General features: G+C 46.9%; 1 protein-coding gene across 1 annotated transcript in view; it reads left to right on the plus strand.

Annotated features, from left to right (window-relative positions):
- The first annotated feature begins 5,057 nt into the window (after window positions 1-5,057).
- DDRGK1 (DDRGK domain containing 1) overlaps window positions 5,058-18,537 on the plus strand; it is a 33,927-nt gene continuing 20,447 nt past the window's right edge. The window contains exons 1-2 of the mRNA XM_014876217.2: window positions 5,058-5,187; window positions 11,771-11,935. Coding sequence (XP_014731703.2) covers window positions 5,100-5,187; window positions 11,771-11,935 — 253 coding nt within the window. The 5' untranslated portion in view covers window positions 5,058-5,099. The remainder of the gene's footprint in view (window positions 5,188-11,770; window positions 11,936-18,537) is intronic.

Genomic DNA, 18,537 nt, shown 5'->3' on the forward strand with positions numbered 1-18,537 from the left:
CAGGAGAACAGTTCTTTGTAAATTTGTACTCGAAGTTCTGTTCATCCAGGTCTTGGTCACTGCTCGTGTGTTGTCAGCTGAGTCACAGACTTTGAGGGACATTTATTACAAACGCAGCTGATGCCCCGAGAACGAGATAGCATTTGTAATTAAATGGGATTTAATGGAAACACGGGAAGGCACAGGTGAAATTAAAGCGAGGCTGCACTGACCGACTTCTTAACTAATGACTTGCAAATTGGTTACAATTTACATTTTGAAAAGATACAGGAAACTCATTTAGGCTCTAGACAAACAGCTCGATGGGCATGAGAGGAGAAGGGAGAGCTCTGCAGCTCTGAATGACAAAGACACCCAGAACAGCAGCAACCTCTGAACATTTACCGCTGTTTCTGTGATGGTTGCCCTCCTCAGGACTGATTTTGGCAAGAAAAACAATATTTTTATCTTTGATTTTTAGCTACCAAATTCCAGAGGAGAAGCTTGCCCAGTGCTGGGACCACGATAATGCAGCTGGAGCTAAGTCTTGGAAAAGACCTCCAAGGTCAAGCCCAACTTTTGACCCATCACCACCTTGTCAACCAGCCCAGAGCACTCAGTGTCACCTCCAGTCATTCCCTGGACACCTTCAGGGATGGGGATTCCAACGTGTCCATCCCCAAAAAACACTGGTTAAGAGTCATCTGGAATAGTTTCCTGCCAAAAGAGATGAAGAAAAGATTGTAGAATTGCTGCAAAGACAGCCACAGGTGCAGTTACAGCCACAGGGCACTAACCGGGGACATCCAAATCTGCCACCTCTGTGGCGTCACTGTTCACCAAGAGCCTTTCAGAGGTTTTGGCTTTGTGGCCACAGGAGAGAAAGCATCTGAATTTCACTTGTAGGGATTTCACTTCACCATTATTTTTTTCTTTAATCCCCTGTCAACACAACAGTCTTGATCTCCAAATATTTTTGAAGACCTGCTCAAAGAAATCCTTAACCTGGCTGAATTTCTTTCAGATTTATATCTTTACTGGCATTATTTGTTCCATATCTTCCCCCAGCTTTTAAGGCAAAAGAGGCCTTTATCTGATCAAGTCTCACTCCCTGCATCACTCAGACATCCTGGCCCAGAAGCAGTTGTGGCTGAACTAGACCAGACACTCAAACCAGAAATGAGCTGTTATGAAACACAACAGAGAGGGAATCGCCCCACAATGATTTCAAGCCTTCAAATTTCTTAATTTTGCAATGTTGTTTTCAAGAACTAAGATTCTATTTTATGATGACCATTACTTGTGTTTAAATTTCGCTGTTTAAGGTAGATTTGGAAGTTATCTCAAACAACAAGAAACCATTTTATTTCGCCTAAAACAAGTGACACAAGCAGAGCAGCGAGAAGGAAGCAGCAGAGCCAGAACACACCAAGACAAACCTCAGAAGCTTCTTCAGAGGCTTTGGGCAGGTGCTGAGCTCCAGATGGTGCAGGGGGCTCCTGGCTGGAGCTCATCCCACATTTAGGGTCACCAGCTCACCACCCTGCAATTTTTAAATAATCTGCAGCTCTTTGGTAGTCTGATCCAGATCCTTCCCAGAGTGTGATCTTGCAATCCAGAGACCTTCCTGGAAGGTGCTGCATCCCACTGGCACAAAGAAGTGATGCAGAAACGCTCCCCTTCATCAGCACATTTCGAGAGGATTTGGAAGAACAGCCGAGGTCCATATCCAAGTGGGCGGGAGCTGGAAGGCAGCGCTTGCAGAATTTCTCCCTGTAAATAAATCCTGCTGCTCGAGGGTTGCATCCCTGCTGGAAAATAAGGCGTGCCCCGGCACTGGGAAGTACATCCATGGGAGAAAACGCTTAGAAAAGTTCCTCTGCGCAAACACGGGTGCCAAGCTGCATTTTCCTAGATAATTCCCGGCTCAAAGCAATCCAGGAACAGCTCCCAGCAAGCAGATTGCATCCAGCCACCCTCTCCTGGAAGGCGAGGCAAGCTGACAAGTGTGAAGAGGGCGTTTTGTGCCAGTTGGCCCCAGGGTCCGGGATACACCGAGTTCCTGGATGCACTTTAGTTTATTAACACGGAATTGCCTCTGCTTAGAGCCTCATTACCGGACATCGATACCTGACGCCGCCGAGCGTCACTGGATCGAAGCCTTGGAGCTGCTCTTCCAACAGGGCAAGGTCTCCCGGCTGCTCCAAAAAAGTGAAGAGCACTCACACATGGATGTGCCTCCAGCCCCACAAGGATTTCAATTTAAAAGGATTTTAAGTGTAGAGGTGGAACTTCGGGGTGGTTTAGTGGCGGCTTTGGCAGTGGGGAATTGTTGGACTCGATGCAAGAGGGTTTTTCTACCTTTAATGATTCTGTGATTCTATGTAATTCCTATATACAATGAATTGTTTGAGGGGGAACGTGCTGTTTGACATTTTGTCACAATAAATTGAGAAAAGACCAGTTTTCCCTTAAAACAGCCTGTGCTGGGATCAGCGACTGCCCCCACACTGGGTAAGAAAATTCCATAGGTCTGCAAATACTGGATTATTGTGATTAAGGATTTACATCTGCTGGGACAAGGGGAAACATTTTTAAACTAAAAGAGGGCAGATTTTAGATTAAATATTAAGGAAGAAATTCTCCTCTGGGAGAGTGGGGAGGCCCTGGCACAGGGTGCCCAGAGAAGCTGTGGCTGTCCCTGGATCCCTGGAAGTGTCCAAGGCCAGGCTGGACATGGGGGCTTGGAGCAGTCTGGGATAGTGGAAGGTGTCCCTGCCCACGGCAGGGGGTGGAACAAGATCCTCTTTGATGTCCCTTCCGACCCAAATCATTCCATGATTCCATGATATTCTTGCAGTATTTGCATGACTGAGTGGAACAAGTCACGCTCCAGCAGCAGTCACCAAACTCAGTCACCACCCACAGCTCATCACAGCCTTCACACATTCTCCCAGTGTCCTGGTAGAAAGCCAGCTTTAAAATCCTCTGGAATTTACATGGTTATTGAAGAAACCAGAGGGATTTTTCCAGACTTAAATTAGGAAAATACAAAAAGGCTTCTGTGAAACACCACCCAAGTGATCTCAAATATTTCAGAAGACTCTGGTGTTGTACCAAACCGACCTGAGCATCCCACACTCGGTCCTTCCTCAGTTTAAGCTCAGTTTCTACACGGGATATTGGTGACACCTACAGGAAAAACTCCTCTGCTCCCTCTGCAGCCCAGAGAGGAACAGGTGACATCCCATCATTAACACAATCTCCTTATTAAAGGCTGGAGGGACCATGCAGGGAAATAAAACACTCAGCACTGACACAAGCGTGTGCTGCCAGCAGGGCTGGGTGACAAACAGGGTCTGGGAACCTCCAGCTTCCCCACATCTGCTTTAGCCAAAGCTGAACGTGAGGGGATGATGGGGGGGATGAGAAGCTCCACACGGCCCAGCCAGAGCCCTCCATGCCCTGTGCTGATCCCAGAGTGGGCAGCAGGGGAGGGGGATTCTGCCCCTGTGCCCTGCTCAGGTGAGACCTCACCTGCAGAGCTGCCCCCAGCCCTGGGACCAACAGCAGGAGAACGTGGAGCTGCCGGAGAGAGTCCAGAGGAGGCCACAGAGATTCTCCAAGGGCTGGAGCCAGGCTGGGAGAGCTGGGAATGTTCCCCTGGAGAAGGGAAGGCTCCAGGGAGAGCTCAGAGCCCCTTGCAGAGCCTAAAGGGGCTCCAGGAGAGCTGGAGAGGGACTGGGGACACAGGGAATGGCTTCCACTGCCAGAGGGCAGGGATGGACGGGATCTTGGGCAGGAATTGTTCCCTGTGAGGGTGGGCAGGCCCTGGCACAGGGTGCCCAGAGAAGCCTTGGCTGCCCCTGGATCCCTGGAAGTGTCCAAGGCCAGGCTGGACAAGGCTTGGAGCAACCTGGGATAGTGGAAGGTATCCTTGTATAGAGCAAGGGATGGAACAAGATGAACTTTAAGGTTCTTCTAATGCAAATCATTCTACAATTCTATGAATGATTCTCAAAATAAGATTTTTTTGAAAGGCTATTACTAAAATAAAACTTTGCCATAAAACATTCAGCCTGTAGTTCAGTTCTTTTTTGAGAACTTCCCACTGTGTTGCTGGTTCTACATTCCTAAAATTCAGCAAATCCCTCAGAAGCTGCTGAAAGATCTGAACTCATCTCGAGCTCGTGACAGGGAACAGGCAGCTGTGAAGTCCACAGCAATGACTAATTAGCTAAAACAGTGCTTTTGATCACCTTTAGATGTCCCATAGCCTCTAATTTGCATTTTCAATTTATTAAAACACTTCCTCCCACCAAAAGTGCTTTGAACAGTCACACTGAAAGCATTTCTGCAGCAAGAAACTGATCAGCCAGAACTTCACAACCACAAAGTGAAAACGGGTACAGCTTAAAACACTTCTCACTCATAGGACAAGGGCAGAGCCTGACAAGCAGTTTCACATCTAACAGTGGGTGACCATGCAAAGGGGAGAAATTTCTTCTCTATCTCCAGTGCAAGTTTCTGCATCTTCTTGTGCACATTTGGTTCAGGCCAGGTCAGAACATCTCTCCTGACACGCTGCAGAGCCAGGCAGCTCCAGCTTCATCCCATTCACAAATTCCAGAAACCTAAAGGTAGAAGACAGAAATTACTCGGAGGTGTAACTTAAGTTTCACCATTGCCTGGGACACCCCGACAGCTGTCAGGGCCTGCCTGTGGTGGATCCGGTGCGGGGTCATAGCTGAGGATCCCCCCAGCCTGGGCCCACACGCCGTGTGTGGAGAACGGACGCGCCACCAGCCACCCTTAGCAGCCACATCCGCGGGTGCCGAGCTCACGGCTGATTTAGCCCCACAGTTTTTAATTTCTCCTTTAACTCCTGCTTTAATTCCGCCTTTAATTCCTTTTTCCGCGCCCTCCCTCAGCGCCCGCCTCAGGCACGAGCCAGGACCCCTCCCGCGGGCTGCCCGCACTGCGCCTGCCCGATCGCAGCGCGCCCGCCGCGTCGCGCCGCCACAGGCACCCCGCGGGGCAGCCCGAGCGCGGGGGGCCTTGCGGCAGGGGAAGGGGACGGGGCGTACCAAGGGTGAAGTGGGCGGGGCCGGTGCTGCGGGATGGACGCGGTTCTGCTCGCCGCCGCTGCCGTGCTGCTCGCCGTCCTTCTCTTCTTCGCCACCCGCCTCCGCGGCCAAGCCAGGGCAGGTGGGTCGCGGCACCGAGCGGATCGGCCGGGCCTCCCTCGCCCCCCCCCAGGGACCGTTCCGGTGGGCGCGGCCCTGCTCTCAACCGGGTCCGCACGCGCGGGAGGGGGGGGCGGGTTTCTTGGGAGCCGCCAGGGGGCGCTGTGCCTCGGGCGGCCCCCGAGGGGGACCCGCCATGTTGGGGGAGCGGGGATTTTGGGGGGGTCCCGAGAGGTTTTGAGGTGTCCCAGGGAGAGTTCCCGGGGTGTCCCGGCGTCTTAACCCCACCCTCCGACCGGGCTGCCCCGCGGGGTACGGGGGCCCAGGCCTGTTCTGCTGGGGGCTGGGGGTTCCCGGCCTGAGGCGGCCCCAGGGTGGGGGGCGTCGGGTTGGAAGTCTGAGTTCTCTGTCGGGGGTTCTGCCAGGGGCTTTGGGAATGGGAAGGTGTCCCTGAGGTTCCTGCAAATGAGGGGGAAATGGAGAACAGATCCCGGAGGCTCGAAATCAGGGGCACAGGGTGTAGTTGGGGGTCTGTCACGAGTGGTGTCCCCCAGGGTTCTGTACTTAATGTTTGTAGCTTGTTTAGCAGTGCCTTGGACAAAGGGATTGATGCTCCCTCAGCGAGTTCGCTGATGATACAAAAAGAGGAACGGCCGATGTCTCAGAGGGTTGTGACACCCTTCAGAGGGACTTCGACAGGCAGAGAGGGACAGAGAAAAACTTTCTAAAATTCAGCACAGTGCAGTTCACAGTCCTGCACCCTGTGCGCTGGCAGACACCGGGGTGTGACTTCATGGGAAGGACGTGAGTGGACAGCGAGCTGTCCCTGAGCCAGCAGTGCTCCCTTGTGCCAAGAAGACCGAGGGGATCCTGGGATAAGAGCATTTCCAGCAGGTCAGCGAGTGATCCTGCCCCTCTGCTCAGCTCTGGGAGGCACATCTGGGCTGCTGGGTCCAGCTCTGGGCTCCTCAGACAGGAGGGACCTGCAGTGGGTCCAGCAGAGGCTGTGAGGATGATGAGGGAAGCTGGGGCTGTTCAGCCTGGAGAAGAGAAAACTGAGAGGGGACTCCATCCATGTCCATCTGCAGGGCTGGGAGCAGGGTCCAGGCTCTGTTTTGGAAGCCCAGCAATGGCACAACAGGAACAGGCAGGAACTGAAGCTCCATCTGAACATGAGCAAGAATTTCTTTACTGAGAGAATTGGAAAAGATTGCCCAGAGAGGGAGGGTGCAGAGTCTCCCTCACTGGAGATATTCCAGAGCCATCTGGACTCAATCCTGTGCCATGTCCCACTTCTGCTCCTTTTCCACCTCACCCAGTGCAGTTGTGGGAAGCAGGTGGATGATGCAGCACTTCCAGCCCTGTGTTAGAGGAAAGAATCATCTGAGCTGGAAAAAAACCCTGTAAAATCACTGAGTCCAACCATGAGCAACACTGCCAATGCCACTGTGGTGGAAGTGACCTCGTGTGGGTGGGAAGGAGTCAGGTGTGGCTGTGAACTCACTGACCTTGTTGTGTTCTCACAGTGCAAGGAGCGAGGTTGTTTGGCTGCCAGATGTCAAATTAAGATGTTTAGTCAGGAAAACTCTGAACTCCTGGTCAATACCTACACAGATTTTGGGGATATTGGGTGTTTTGGGGTTGGTCTTTGTATTATTTTTCTTTTGGGGGAGTTGCTTTGATAATTTTTAATTAGGAGGAAAAACCACCACACCTTCAGTATAAACACAGTTACTCAGTGCAATACTGTGCTGGTAAGGGATCTGTGTTAAAAGCAGATTTTTATGATAATAATTAGATATTCCAACACAATTCTCACGCACCTCTGCTTCCACAGACCTGGTCTAAATCTTTCTCTTGGAAATATTTGGAAACTGATGTAATTTCAATGGATTCCTATGAATGAGGAGATGAACTTCTGGTAAAAGTGAGGGATGCATGTCCTGGAGAAATACATCATTTCCTGAGCTTGACTCCTGTCGTGATTTGGATAAATCAGGGACTGTGGGGCTTGGGAGGATTTATTTTCTCTTTAAGCATTCAAAGTTCTAAATTGAAGCCCAAGCATTCATTTTAAATAGTGTGAATTAATTTTTAAAAGCCTGTAATATTGATTTTGAGCACGTTGGTTGAAGTTAATTTACATTCACGACAATTTAATCATGTTGAAGCCTTTTTTAGTGGTAACTTTTTGACACTTCCAAGTTGGTCATGCTTTTTTATACTGTGGTTTTAAGATTTATTTTTTACATTAATATATTGGTTTCTGTCAGATAAAGCCCTTCCCAGAATTTCAGCTGCTGGGGATGACTTTGTACACAACAGAAATGATTTTTTGAAACCACTGGTACTGTGGTGTATTTAATAACCACAGAATTTAGCTTTAAACAGTAATTTGCTTTCATATTTCATTTTCTTAGGTAGAGAATGAAAGCTGTCACAATTCTGCCAATAAATCTGTTGCCACCTGCAAAGGACTTGAAACCAGGGATATTGGACCTAAAGAAGTGTTGGAAGCTCTCAGTTCTTGTAAACGTGCAGGGATTGGGGCAGCAGCTTCCTTTTGTGTTATCTCGTGGAAATTGGCGTTTAACAATGTTTAAGACTTGCCTGCTTTAGGGAGCTGAGGATCAGGAGAGTTAAATCTTGTACCTTTATATTTCCTTTGAAAGGTCACTTGTTTCCAGCAGGATCATGCCTGGACTTGTTCTACTGAAAATGAAAAAAAAAAACCAAACCAACAAACGTGGCAATTCTTGATTTTACACGTGGTTGCCAGCTCTCTTTCTGATAAGCTCCAATGGGCCAAAGCACCTCCCCAGGAATCTTCCACCTGTTGAATTTTGAATCCCTGTCTGAATTTCAGAGGTTTTGCAGCGAGGCAGAAGGTGCTGGGGAGTGCCAGCACGTGTGAGGCTGCGGCAGGTGGAGGGAGCTGTGTCCCTGGGGCAGCCCTGACCTGCCCCCAGAGCTGCCAGCCCCAGCTGTCACCTGCTCATCTGAGGGGACTGAGGAAGCTGCTGTGATAGGCAAGGGCTTGCTTCTCCAGAAAAGCATCTCTGCTGTAAGCAGAATTTTGCACAGTTTTGTGAAGGGGCAGATTTCTGCCTGGAGAGTGTAAAATGAGGTCCTGATCCGGGCTCTGGAAGATTCCGTGGTGGTTTTGGCAGTGGTGCTTCACATCCAGTTCAGCAGAGATTTCTCCTTGCAGTGCTGTTCTCTCTCCCTTCAGGAAGGAGACACAGCCAGAGTCTCAGAGCTGCTGCTGTGCCCTGGCTGACAAGTCAGCTGAAATAATCTTTGCACTGATGCTTCCTGAACACCGAGGCAGAGCTGCTGTGCCCAGCACAAAAATATTCTTGGGTTTTGAGGGCTGAGTCAGACCCTGGACACCGCAGTTTCAAATACAAACTGAGCCCGTGTCCATTTCCCAGACAGCTGTTGAGTGTTTTGTTTGTATTACCTGTTAATTTGAGGGGTTTGTCTCATTAATTCGGTCTGGCCTGCCATTCTGCAAAGCTTGTGGATGGCTTGTGTCACCTCTTTAATGCTGGCCATTAGTTTTCACTCAGATGGCTCTGGATCAAGGCTAATTAGTGCTTGTGTGACTAATCTCTGCATGATCTGACTAGCCTGGGGTGCCACCGCTGAGACCTCTGCAGCTCCAGGAAAGTGAAGAGATGTGTTCAGATAAGTGCAGCAGCCAAACCCCGCCCTGTGCTGCAGGAGGAGCTGAAAAAAAACCAAAAACCAGCAGGGCCAGACCCCAGAGCAAATCATTCTTGAGCTCAGATCTGATAGTCAGTCCAGTCCCGAGGAAAAGTGATTTTTAAGTGTGTCCTCTGTTCTATGAAGCCTCCCTTCTGGGTGCCATCAGTGTGTGATGGCACAACGGTGTGTGACTTTCAGCATTCTACAACAAATGGTGTGTGTGGAGTCTCGTAGGCAAAGCTGTGACCCCTGAGGGAGCAGGTCCAGCTGTGTGACAGCAGAGCAAATGAGGATTTTCTCCTGCGAAGGACAGGAAGAAATGCAATGAGTAACGTTCATGTTTTCCAAATCTCTGCCCAGCTGAGTGCCTGGCAAACAGAAGCTGTGGAGTGCTGGATTCAAAAAGGTTGGAAAAACCCTCTAAGATCATCCAGTCCAACCATTCCCCCAGCACTGCCAAGGCCATCCCATGTCCCCAAGTGCCACATCCACATGGCTTTTAAAGCCCTCCAGGGATGGGGACTCCAGCACTGCCCTGGACAGCTGGGCCAGGGCTGTAGAGCCCTTTCCATGAAGAAATTTTCCCAAATATCCAATCTAAGCCTCCCCTGGCCCAGCCTGAGGCCGTTCCCTCTCCTCCTGTCCCTGTTCTCTGGCAGCACAGCCCGACCCCCCCGGCTGTCCCCTCCTGTCAGGGAGTTGTGCAGAGCCACAAGGTCCCCCCTGATCCCCCTTTTCTCCAGGCTGAGCCCCTTTCCCAGCTCCCTCAGCTGCTCCTGGAGCTCCAGACCCTTCCCCATCTCTGTTCCCTTCCCTGCACTCTCTCCAGCCCCTCCAGGTCTTTTTTATTGGGAGGGGCTCAAAAACTGCCCCCAGCACTGGAGGTGCCCCAGCAGGGCCAGCACAGGGGACAGGCACTGCCCTGGCCCTGCTGCCACCCCAGTGCTGCCACAAACCAGGTGCCACTGGCTCATGTTCAGCCAGCTGTGTGCTGCTGGAAAAGAATCTGCAGTTAGGAGAAATATTTTAGGCACTGGAAAGAAGAAAAAAAGCTTCATTAAAACATTTATTTTCCTACTAAACGACAATCCATAGCGACTTGGTGTCTTCTGTTAATGTGCACATGTTGGAGATGTGACAAATACTGTCCAACAGCTGCCCTATGTGTTTGACCATGATATGGGTCAGGTTTGGTGGGGTTTAGTACATCCTGAGCCCAGTCCACACTGGTCACTTTGAGGAATTACTGAGTCTCCTATAGAGAATTAAATGGAGAAAAGCAGAGAGCTTGGCTCACATGTTTTTCTCTGTGAGGGTTGAGCTCTTCCGTTTGAAATAAATATATGGCTTATAAATAGATTCCTCTTTCATAAAATGCAAAGCAGTCTCTGTTTCACAGGACAACAGGAACCAAAACCAGCATGAATGAGTGCTGGAGCTGCACAGCTCAGCTGCTGGGCAGGACCATCTTGGGAATTACCAAAGCTTGCAGGTGAAAGGATGCTGAGGTTTGAATTGCAGCATATCTCAAGAACTCAGGAAGAGAAACACTGCATTTGTATAAAAAGCTTTTTGCAGAGTGGTTTTGACATTTATCAGTGTCCAAGAAGTGATGTGCTGCTCTGCTTCTTCAGGAAAATGTTTCCTACAGCATTCCAAAGGAGCTGTGAATAGGACTGGGCAAGCCTTGAATCCCTGGAGCCTGCACTGGGTGATTTCTCACTGCCCTGTTCTGGCTGCAGAGGTAGATGGGAGCAGGAGGGTGACAGCAGCGTGGCAGGGCAGTGACTCAGTTCCAAATGTCACAGAGTTAGTGGGGGCCTGCAGACATGCCTGTGACATCTCTGCTGCAGCAGCCCGAGCTGGCCAAAGGCTGCCCCAGGTGGCTGTGCCGTGCAGCCCTGCTGAGCTCAGGGCTGCAGCTCTGTCCTTATCAACCCCAAAGTCAGCACTTTGAAGGCTGAGATAACTGAGGTGTGAGCTGCAGGCTCAATCGCATTCAGTCAGAACGAATCTCATTTTCTGATGGGAGATATGCTAATGGGAGGTTTTTTTAGGAAGGCATTGTTTGGATCAGGAGATGCTGGAGACTTGGCACGGTGTGCAAAGCGTTTTGTGCTCCTGCTGGGACGCAGCATAATCCAGCAGATCACAAAATAATTGTGTCCTGAGTTGAGTGAGTAGTTCTGCAGTTTTCCATGTGACCATTTAAATATTTGCCTGAATTAAGGCTTGAAAGGTAATACCTTGCAGGATTGAGCAGGTAACAAATAGCAATTAGGCTTATCAACAGAATATGCAAAGCAGGTAGCAAGGATGATGATATTTTACCATTATCTGTTGGGGTTTTTTTTACATTACTGCCACAGTTTGAAGCAACAGGAAGCCTCGAAAAAAAAAAATCTGAGCGTTTCCTATGGAAAACTTGTGAAATTAACGCACTGGTCAGTTCCATCCTCCAAGCTGCTCCTGTTAGGATATTCTTCATTTGCCAAATGTTAATTAGTGACTGCAGCATATGCAGAGAGGATGGCAGTGAGATCTGCAGTGACCCTTCGTGTCCTGTTTATGCGTACCTGTGTTTTGGGGAGTTGAAATCAGTGGGGTAGGATGAAGTTACCCTGTAACTGTGTTTATTTCAGCTGTAATTTGTGATCCTTCTTTGCTCTTCGGGTTTTGTTTCATATGTAATGATTTCTATATTCCTCTCTGAAACATTCAGCTCTGATGTTTCAATCATCTGAATCTATTACACAAGCACAAATTAAAATTAAAAAAAAAAATCAGAATACTTCAGAACGAAAACCACACTTTTGGCTCCTTGCTGTCCGGTAACTCAGAAACAGAGGCAGAAGTGAAAGCTTTAATAGGAATATTTTATTTCCTTGTTGCAGCTGACGAGGAGCACCAGCAGAATGTGGCAGCAGCAGCAGCAGCAGGGGCCAGACCCCGTCCCCAGGGCGAGGAGAGGGCAGAGGGGATGCCCAGGCGCCGCAGGAACATGGGCAGCAGGCTGATGGCCCAGAGGAGAGCCCAGCAGGCAGAGGAGTGGCTGCAAGGTAACCCTGGCTTCAGCTCGCCTTGCACACATTGAAACGAACCTTCACAGCCCGTGTTACAGCTGGGGGAAGGGGTGCAGCTGCCTCCTCAACTCCTGTTGAGTTTTGCTGGTGGATTATTTGTAGTTTGGCTATAATCTCTCCCTGCTTCATCCCTTTTCTCTATATACCCCTTACTTTTAACCTCTCCCTCCTCCTGAGATGAATCCTGGCTCTTTGTGGTGCCAGACTTTTCACATCCTTCCTAAAAACTTCTGTATTTCCTGCTTAGCCATGCAGGGAATTAAATTAAATCAGGGAAAACAGAATCCACACCTTGCATTGAATAACAAGCTGTAGTAAATTGCTGATTTCTTTTAAATTGATAGGAAGCGTTAATTCCCCAATGTAATCTCTGCAAAATGTGGAGTTTTCTCTCCAAGGAGCCATCCAGGTGATGGTCAGGATCAAGTGGATTACCTGGAGATCACCACAGACTGCAGCATTTTGCCAGCAGGTTGTTGACAATGTGTTGTGTAAATCCTGTGCTGGATTTACAGTTCACAGCTACATTTCATATGGTGTGGTCATAGGCAAAAATATGGTGAAAATAACATCTTTCTACAGCCTGTAAGTATAATTCCCTTTTCTGGTGAAGCTTGACACATTATTCTCTTTATTGCTGGAGAGATGAGATCACCATGATTCACCCCCCTGGATTCTTTCTACTTTCAGATCGTGGGTGAAGTGTTCAGGCTTTCTGCTCAAGCAGGCTTTGCTGCACTGCAGTTTGCAGTGGAGATCAGGGTGTCAGTGGTGTGCAAGAGGTGAAAGCACTGAGCACACACCTCTGTGATGCCTTGGTTGGGGACTGTTTGCACTTTGTTCAGCTTTTCTTGCCCTGCACTTCGTAGAAAGCCTCGTGTTGGCAGGTGAATGTGCTTTTCCAGCTAATTATGTTCAGCAGTTTCACAGATGGAGATTGGACAGGTGTGAACTTTTCAACTTTGGTTATTTCTTCTCCTGTGATAACATCCTGGAAAGAAAATGGAATCTAAAAATACTCAGTTTTCAACTCCAGACATCAAAAGTTTGAATGCTGAAGGCCGACAGTGAAGCTGTCAAAGCAAACGGCTCATCTTATCTTATCTTATTTTACTTTGTCACTTTAGCAATAGAAGAATCTGTGTCATTGGGCTTTATAAATAATTCTTTTGCAGCTTTCTGTACATCACATGCAAGTGCTGCTGCTTTTGCATGAAGTTCCCTTTGAAATGACATGCCTTCTTTTATTTGTTTTCCCTAATTTCTTACCCAAATTAAAACAGCTTCTTGCTCTTTGCTTCTGTTTTGTGCTGCTTCTGTGGGCGGTTTTGTTCATTTTTTGGGGTGGTTTTTCCATGTGGCTGAGCACAGGTGCACAGCAGGAGCAGTGAAGCCTTTGGAGAGTGAGCACAGACTTGAGCAGAGGAGCTGTGGAGAGAAGCAGCTGTCCCTGATTCCCCAGCACTGAGGTGCTCGGTGACCAGTGGCCATTATTAATTGGGATTAGCCACCCTCTGTGCTGCAGATCCTTCAGCCTGGCCCTGAGCTACCTGTCTTACTGTGGGGTTTGGGTTTTCCCCTTACAAAATGATGTGTTGAATATTTTAAAGCCCTCTCTGTGGACATGTGGCACGAGCCTGGAATCACTCTGGGATTTATCCCTTTTTTTTTTTTTTTTTCATTTTCTCTGTGTTACTATAGTATAGAGCAGTTTTGCTTAATTGCTGCTTGCATTTGAACCACCTGGAATAGCAAATTCTCTTCACAGCAGAGTTTTGTGCTAAAGAATTCGTTGACTCCTTGGAAAGAGAGCCTAGTGCAGCACCAGGGCTGAAGAGCAAAATTATTTGGCAATTTAGACAGAAACACCAAACCCAAGCCAGTCTGGTTTCCCCACTCTTACACCTTGTAAATGCTCTGAAAACTTGTGAACATCTGCAACCAAAGTCGATTTTTTTTTCTGTTTGAATTTATTACAGTGTTGTACTGATCAGTTTCTGTTCCCTGTGTGGAATTTCCACTCTGGGCCTGTGCTGAGCTTTGGGCAAAGCTGCCTGATCCTTGTCTGTGTCACTGTCACTTCTTCCAAAAAGTGATTTCTTCACCAAGCCATCGCTGCAAAAAGCTGAGCACTGACCTCAGCGAGGGTGTGAGGATGCCCTTGACCATCCCTGTGTCCCTGTAATTGTCACTAAGTGCAGTCATGTAGGAAGTGCTGTTGCCACCAAAGAGTTCTGCCTGCTGGGAGCCAGTTCTGCTGACTCTAGGAAATGTCCCCAAAGCAGCACTTGCAGACTTTGGAGTTGTGGTTAACATGAGGGTTTTCTGTTTTCCATCTAACAATCAGATTTCAATTCCAGAATGAGAAAGAAGCTTTGAGGGTGAAGTTGTAGCCCACGGTTTCTGCTGCCTGTGCTGAGCTGCTGTGTTTGTGCCAGGACTCAAATCTCTCACAGAGGAATGGGGGAGGAAAAACAACCCCAAACCCTGGGCACTAACATCAAAACCTTGGAAACTTCATTGTCCCTTCTGTAGCTTAAATCTTACTTGTGGATCTGGATAAGGAGTCATTTAATACAGACAGAGATAGTAAATGAATATTTGCAATATTCAAATCTACACCCATTGCCAGTGGAGCTAATTCATCAGCTTGCTGGGGAATTTAGCTAACTAAATTCGTTATAGGTTGTCACAAACAATAGTGCAACACCAAATATCTTGACTTTGCTGCCAGAAGGAAAAGCCAGCAGGTGCTGGGTTCCTGAGTGCCAGGATCCATGTGGGCTGTGCCATGGGACAGGCCCAGCCAGGTGCCCACCCTGCCTCAGTTTCTCCGTGGGGATCAGTGCTCCAAGGTCACCTGTCAGGAGAACATCAGCACCTGCAAATACCCTCTGATGACCAGAGATTGCTGGGAAATTCTTCTCCTTGGTGACAAGGTAATTCTCAAAATGACTGAGACCCCTGAGCTGTTCTAGAAAAATGGTTTTGATTGCCTTAAATTGCCCAATTTAATTCCAGCCACAACACTCCTGCCTTTCCTGCAGCCCTCTGCAGTCTGGGAGTCTTGTTAAAAGCCTCTGCACATTGGAGCAAGGTGCCTGCTCCTTTCCCTGTGCAAAAGGAGTCTGGAAGGAGGGTTGTGTATTCATGTGATTAGGTTGAGATCCCAGCTAGCAGACTTAATTAACTCTGTGTGTCTTAATTTAAATTGAACCCAGACAGAGGTGGCTTTGTGGACTGGCTACAGCCAAACTGAAAATGCTGCAAGGCATAAATGGGTGAGGATTTCAGGCATTAATCATTTAGGGTAAGAGAGGCCAAGCTAAGCAGTGGGAAAAGGGGAGAAATTGGAATTGGACTGAGGGTTGTTCGGGGCATGTGGTAGTGTAAATAAATAGCATTAACCATTTCCAATTTCAAATTACTTTTATTTACCATCCAAGGAGGGTGTGCTTGGCTCTTGTTTTTGCCTGATTGATGCTCTGAGTGCATCCACTTGGATTCTGCTCAGCTCTGGGTGGACATAAGGGTGTTTTGTTGGGAGCTTTTACTTGGCTGCTGATCATGTGCAGAAAAAACACTTTACCCAGCTCTCAAGTTGAGCTTGACCCTCCAAACCTGCTCCTTGTCCTTTGAGCTCTGCAAAGAGCTCAGAGGTGAAGAAGGTGCTTCTCTTGAGACTGCATTTTGGAGCAGAAAGTGGGTATTTACATCAAAAACTTAATTTCCTCTCAAGTGACAAGAAACTCATGAGGATGAAATAATGACAGGTACACTTGGATTGTCTTGATCCAGCTGTGATAAAAATGAGAGTGAGGGGTTTCTGTCACTTGGAATTGTGTCTTGAGCCAAAACTTGGCTGCTGTTGACGTGAGGGAGAGAGAAACTGGTGATTATAACTGCCCTAAATCATGGTATGGTGAGCAAGAAACAGACTTGTCCAAGAAATGCCAGCATTTTCCAGAGTGTCCCACAGAACAGGGACCACTGGGCAACGCTCTGGGTCTGCTGGGGGTGTGGGTGGAAAAAAAATGAAAAGGGAAGGATGTGCCAGAGGAGCCTCAGCAGCCTAGGCCATTTCCAGGGAGTATTTTTCGAGGGGTTGATTTTGAAGGACACTCTCATTTTCACGTCTTCAAAATGACCTCTCTGACTTGTTGCAAAATGTGTTGCTGAAAAATGGGGCTTTGTGTGGATGGTTGGTTTGGTTTGGTTTTTTAACAAACAAAAAGTAAGGATTCCCTCAAAGAAATAATCTGGTTTTATCAGGTTGCTTTTATTATTTACCCCAGTCTGTGGGTTCTCTACTTCTGCCAGCAATATAAAACTTCAAAAGATTAAATATCCCAAATCTTAATGCCTTTTCTCTGAGCTTTTAGCATTGTGCATCTGAGCACAAGTGTTGGAATCTCCAGTACAGTGAACATTTGGTTCCACAGCATCAGTAATGATAAATCCAACAGTTTTTGACAGTCTGAGTGCTCGAGCTTGTAAAATAAAACATGATAAAGAAAAGTTAATGGGTGCAACATAAACGAAATTGTAAGTTCCTCTCTTCTTTTGCGTGGCAAGGATTGGAGATCAGAATTTTTATTTTTTATTTGTGTTAATCACTATTGGGAAAGAAGGCAAAAAACAAGGTTTTAAAAGTTTTAAAAATTATAATAATTGGGCATTTTAAAATGCTCTTTATTGCTTTGTGTGGCATCTGAGCTCAGCATTCAAATCTTGCAGCTCAAAAAAATCTCGTATGAGTGTTTTCTGCTACTTTTTTGGGGGGGGAAATAATATAAAAATAATTCTTCATCCCCACTGAGTGATGGATATTGTGCATAAGTTCCAGAAGAACGTGTTTGTGCTGAAATCTCTTAAAATAAGCACTTTTTTCTGAACGCTGAAAGATCTGGAAAATGTGTAAATTTAGAACCAGTGATGTGATCCCACGCTGTTCTTGTGAAATGGAGCTGTGTTAATTGGCGTCGTAGTTGAAATTAATTTAATGCTTAATCAGTAGGAAAACCTTTCTAGTACAGTTAAACTTTGACTAATATCCCAACTAGTGAATCAAAAGTCAATTTTTTGCCTTGCTGCTACTCATCCAGTGAGTTTGGTGTTGTCAGAGTGCCCCCAGTGAGTGTCTGATCCCTGCCAGGCACAGACAGGCTGTGCAGGGGCCGAGCTTTGTGGTTTTCTCACTTCTGCCAAATGGTTTTAGCTGAGAATAAATTTCATATTCTGCCTCTAAAGGTCTGGCGTCCTTTGTGTCTGCTGCACTTCTCTGCCCTGAGTGTCGCCTGCTCTTGTGGCTTCGGGTTAATAAAGCAGTTTTTTGTTCGGTTTCTAAAGTGGATAGCTAGTAAATTAAATTAAAAATTAAAAAAAAAAAGGATAGAAATTAAGACTAGTTATTAGACTATAATTAATCCCACCACGGGATTGTGTTAGTGAGGAATGGCCACACCTTTCCAGTGGCTGGTGTCACACCTGTGTTTTAAAACTATTTTAAAATAGTAAACTATTTTAAAAATTATTTGTTTTAAATATTTTTTTATCTATTTAAAAATTCTTAATTTAAAAATTAATATTAAAATTAAAAAATTAGTAAACTAAGTTGTTTTCTGTATGTTTTCGGTGTAAAAAAAAAAAAGAGTGTGTGTAGGGAAGAAAAGTGATCTAAATTTTTATTCTGAGGTTTCTTTTTCTTACAGTTTCTAGTAATAAAGTTTCTCTTTGCACCGTTTAAAATTAAGCCTGTATTACCTTCCTCCTAATCCTATCTCACAACAAAAAAATTTCCAATTAATAAACCAAACCCACTACATTAATTAATGTTTCTACCCGGTTTCAAACTGAAACCAGGACAGTTGGGTATTAATTACCTGCTGTTAATAACATCTTCTGCTTTTGCCTGGCATCTTTTCCCCCCTGTTCTCTTATTCCTTTTGTTAGGTGCTGCAGAAATAGTAAAAAAGGGAGCTGGCTGTGCCCAAAGGACTTTTTGTGAGTAGCCACCTGTGCAATTCTCATTGTTTTTCATGGATGGGAATCCATTTGCTTCATCCAGAATTTAAAAGGAAGCAAGACAAGGACAACTAGACCAGCTTGGATGGGGCTTGGGGAATAGTGGTCTGGTGGAAGGTGGGAGTGGCAGTGGGGTTGGAATGAGATGATCTTTAAGGTCCTTTCCAATCCAAACCATTCTGTCATTCTGGGATAACTAAAATACACAATGCTGGTGGTTTCTTTTGTAAGTTTTTGTCTGTTGTGTACACAGTAGAGAATTCTGCCAAATTCCTGTCCTGATAGAGAACTCCAGCACATTTTTAAAGGAACTGGGAAGCATTTTTAAAAAGTCTGGAAATTTCCAAGAATTCAGACACCTGTGTGACTGATAACTTTCCTCTTGTGCTGCCTCTCAATATGTCCAAAATATGAAAGAAAAGCAAAGATTCCCTGAAGCCACCTCTCAGCTGAGAGCCCCACATTTGTGTAAAGCTCAATGTGTCACACTGGCTGTGCTTTCTGACTCTCGAGATGGGAAATCCCAGAATGGTTTGGGTTGGAATAAATGTTAA

Source organism: Sturnus vulgaris, chromosome 4, assembly GCF_052056855.1.
Source record: "Sturnus vulgaris isolate bStuVul1 chromosome 4, bStuVul1.hap1, whole genome shotgun sequence".
Taxonomy (NCBI): Eukaryota; Metazoa; Chordata; class Aves; order Passeriformes; family Sturnidae; genus Sturnus; species Sturnus vulgaris.